Source organism: Dendrobium catenatum, unplaced genomic scaffold (genome assembly GCF_001605985.2).
Source record: "Dendrobium catenatum unplaced genomic scaffold, ASM160598v2 original_scaffold_253246, whole genome shotgun sequence".
NCBI lineage: Eukaryota > Viridiplantae > Streptophyta > Magnoliopsida > Asparagales > Orchidaceae > Dendrobium > Dendrobium catenatum.
In genome coordinates, this window is record NW_021571645.1 from 1 (window position 1) to 3,199 (window position 3,199).

The following is a 3,199-nucleotide window of genomic DNA, read 5'->3' on the forward strand; positions in this document are numbered from 1 at the left end:
CAAGCTTTCTAAGCTTCAAAGAGAGTAATATGTCATTGTCTGCCCAAAAACCATACATTAGACCTATTTAAGGGAGCAAATAGAAGACTCTAGACTAAAGGAGATAAACTAGTCCCTAAGCATAAGATAGGCTAAAATGTTCCCACATCACATAGAGTTCCCAAAAATTAAACAAACGATATTATGTTCATATGTACATCAGTTTTTAATGCTTCCCATGCAACAACTTAAGAAAACTTCATGCTCAATCTTCTAGCCCTTACGAAATCCTAGGAAAAAGGAGTTAATGTATATTTAATTGAATTGCCACTAAATGTTAATATTAGTCATATTTGCAATATAAAAGACTAATATATCGAGGGATATTCGAACCTCAAATATTTCCATGAATATGCAGCATATGGAGCAACCACTACGATAAATGCTTCTCTTGTTCCTTTATTTCTCAAAATTCTTGTTTCTTTTACATAAATTGTCAAGCAAGTCCTCCAGAATAAGATTAACATTAACACTACAGGATGCCATCGCTACTTTATTCAATGGAAAAATTAGCCATTTGAGAATGAAATAGGGATCTCACAAGACAAGCTACCATATTGCATCAGATCTCTAAGAAGACTACCATCACATAAACTCTCTATAGGTGAGTTTTTCATAGAAAAAGGAAGATAATGCAAGACAGAGACGAGCCCATTTCCATTACTCATATTTTAGTTCATTCATGTTTGTTGATGTCACTTTCTTCTCATATTTATTTTTTTATGTTTTATGTAATTTCAGTTCATACTGGATTCATTTGAATTTGAATGTAATTTAATTCAGTATTAAATGGCTTGGGAAATCTTAGATCTCATTCAAGAATACCCCTCCTCTTTTATTCTAAAAAAAATTGAAATTACTCCTGCAAAGAATGATCTCCTCTTCCATTCCCTCGCCCATCTTCTTCATTGATCAGATGGCCTATTCCCCTTTTCAATAGTCTTTCTCCTCTTCCTTCTTTTCTTCATTCATTGCAACCCCTCTTCTATGTATCGTCATCTCTGTGGACGAGATGGCCTATTCCCCTTTTCAATAGTCTTTCTCCTCTTCCTTCTTTTCTTCATTCATTGCAACCCCTCTTCTATGTATCGTCATCTCTGTGGACGTTTCAAATCATGAAACTGGAAACAAGGTGCAGTTGAGTGATTCATCATCTCTTTGATGCATCAATGAGAAGTGAAAAATTGATTAAAAAGCTTAGCGTTCATAATGCCTGTGGTAGAACATAAATATATAGATTCATCATTATAGGATCGTGTAACACATTGCATTTAGATTGAAGCGAATGTGTTTACACCATGAAGAAATATTTGAAATTAATTAGGTATAAGTTACATTGAATGGAAGATGTTTACCATTAGTCAAGCATGAAGCGTATCATTTTAAGCCAATAATTTCTAGCAAACAAACTCAAGTGAAAGAGTATAACTGACCTCCTTCTGGGATTGATAGAATAAGTTAAGCAATGGCTTGGAGCAGTTGCTACAGACATGTTCAGACAACCTTTCACGAATCCTAACATCCAGATCACCGAAACAAGAAACTGATTCTATGGAAGATGAAGAGGTTCGCAAAAAGGCTATATCATCTAGTTTGAGGCTACATTTAGGCCTGTCAAATAAAATCAAACTATCAATGGATCTCAATGGTGCAATGTGTGCAATGAGCTCACCATTGGCATTCTCTGTAAGAAGAGACCCAGCCATCCTAAGTCCTCGATGAACAGAGGAACCAGAGAGGTAATTGATTATCCCCCAGTGATCCAGGAACCTCACTATCCTGCTAAGATCATATAGCTCGTTACTTGCGACAAGCCCCTGGCAATCTGCAAGTGAAAGCCTCCGGCCAGGATTTTCCATATACTTAGCAATTATCTTATTTCTTAAATCCAGGTACTTTTCAGGCGTGTGCTCTACTGACTTCCCGTTGAAGAAGTGAGGTATCACTTGTCTCTCAAGCCGATGTGCAGTGGTTGAAGAGAACCAATCTTTTGTTCAACGTAAGAACCAAATTCCATCAGGAAAATAAACATGGTAATCTGAGTGTATAACCTGAGAAAGATCAGCAAACTAACCAGAATGCATAGGGACAATGAGAACTTGATCGTTCCCAAACCGCTTCATGACCCCTTTGCCTTCCATTAAAACGGGAGGCGTGCAAACATAAGATGAGGGTTTGTCAATGTCCGGTGGATGGAGAGAAGGGTGGTCCGGAAGAACCGAAGAGAGGACCTGAAGTTGGCCGTGGGAGATATTTTCAAGAAAGGCAACGTTGGCCGCACCACCGCAAGATGAAGCGCCCGAGGATTGCAGCCTTTCTGCAACCACAAGAGAGACAACGGCGGCGTGCGGCCGGCTGACAGTGCGGCGGATGACGACGGGGAAGTCGCAGATCCGCTGGCCAACATCGGAGAGAATCTCGCTATGTCGCGGATCGAAGGTATTGTCGGCATTGCGGTTGGGGCCGCGTGAGTCTTTATCAAACTCATCGTCCTCATCGCCGGCCGCCGCAGGCTCAGCGTCCTCATCGTATTCATGATCCTCGTCATGGCGCTTCTGCTGGCGCTTAGGATTTCTATCTCGCTTCCGCTTCCTCCACGTAAGCTGGGAATCTGCAGTTTTAGAGTGATACTCGGGTCAAAACCTCGGAATAAGAGCGAATGATCAGGAAACGAAACCCTACGAATGAAATGGATTGAAATCAACAAGTAGAAAGATAAGTAAGAAGGATTAGGTGGGTTTACGGAGCGACTACCAGTAGAAGGGAGAGATGGAGAAGCTGGTGACATGGCGGAAGGGCGAAAAGAAGGTAGGTGAAGGGTTTTCCAGTGGTGCACTGGAAGGAGGCAACAATAGCTGCGCACGGCCCGATAGACTAATGTCAACCGCCTGATTTAATCCTATTTTTATAAACCACATTACGTCCCTGTAATGTTAAGTAGAGCAGCCAGTTCTCTTACATGCTTCAAGCAGCTTAACTCTTCTGCTTTTTTGGGAAAAATGGGGGCAAAGCCCATATATTAATCACCAAAGATTATAAGTAAAAGATACAAGTAAAAAAAAACTATACCACGCAATAGAAAATTGCAGAAAAATAGGACTCAAAAAAATAGATCTACATCAAGAGGCATCAATGCCCAAATCATTACAGAAACCCACAG

General features: G+C 40.4%; 1 protein-coding gene across 1 annotated transcript; it reads right to left on the reverse strand.

Annotated features, from left to right (window-relative positions):
* Positions 1-1,472: 1,472 nt before the first annotated feature.
* On the reverse strand, positions 1,473-2,953 carry LOC110094882 (SWI/SNF complex subunit SWI3C; the record flags this gene model as incomplete). Its single annotated transcript, XM_020820255.2, is given in 3 exon segments — positions 1,473-2,026; positions 2,114-2,650; positions 2,794-2,953. Coding segments are annotated over 3 exon segments (1,125 nt in total), but the record flags the coding sequence as incomplete, so codon positions are not given.
* Positions 2,954-3,199: the final 246 nt, after the last annotated feature.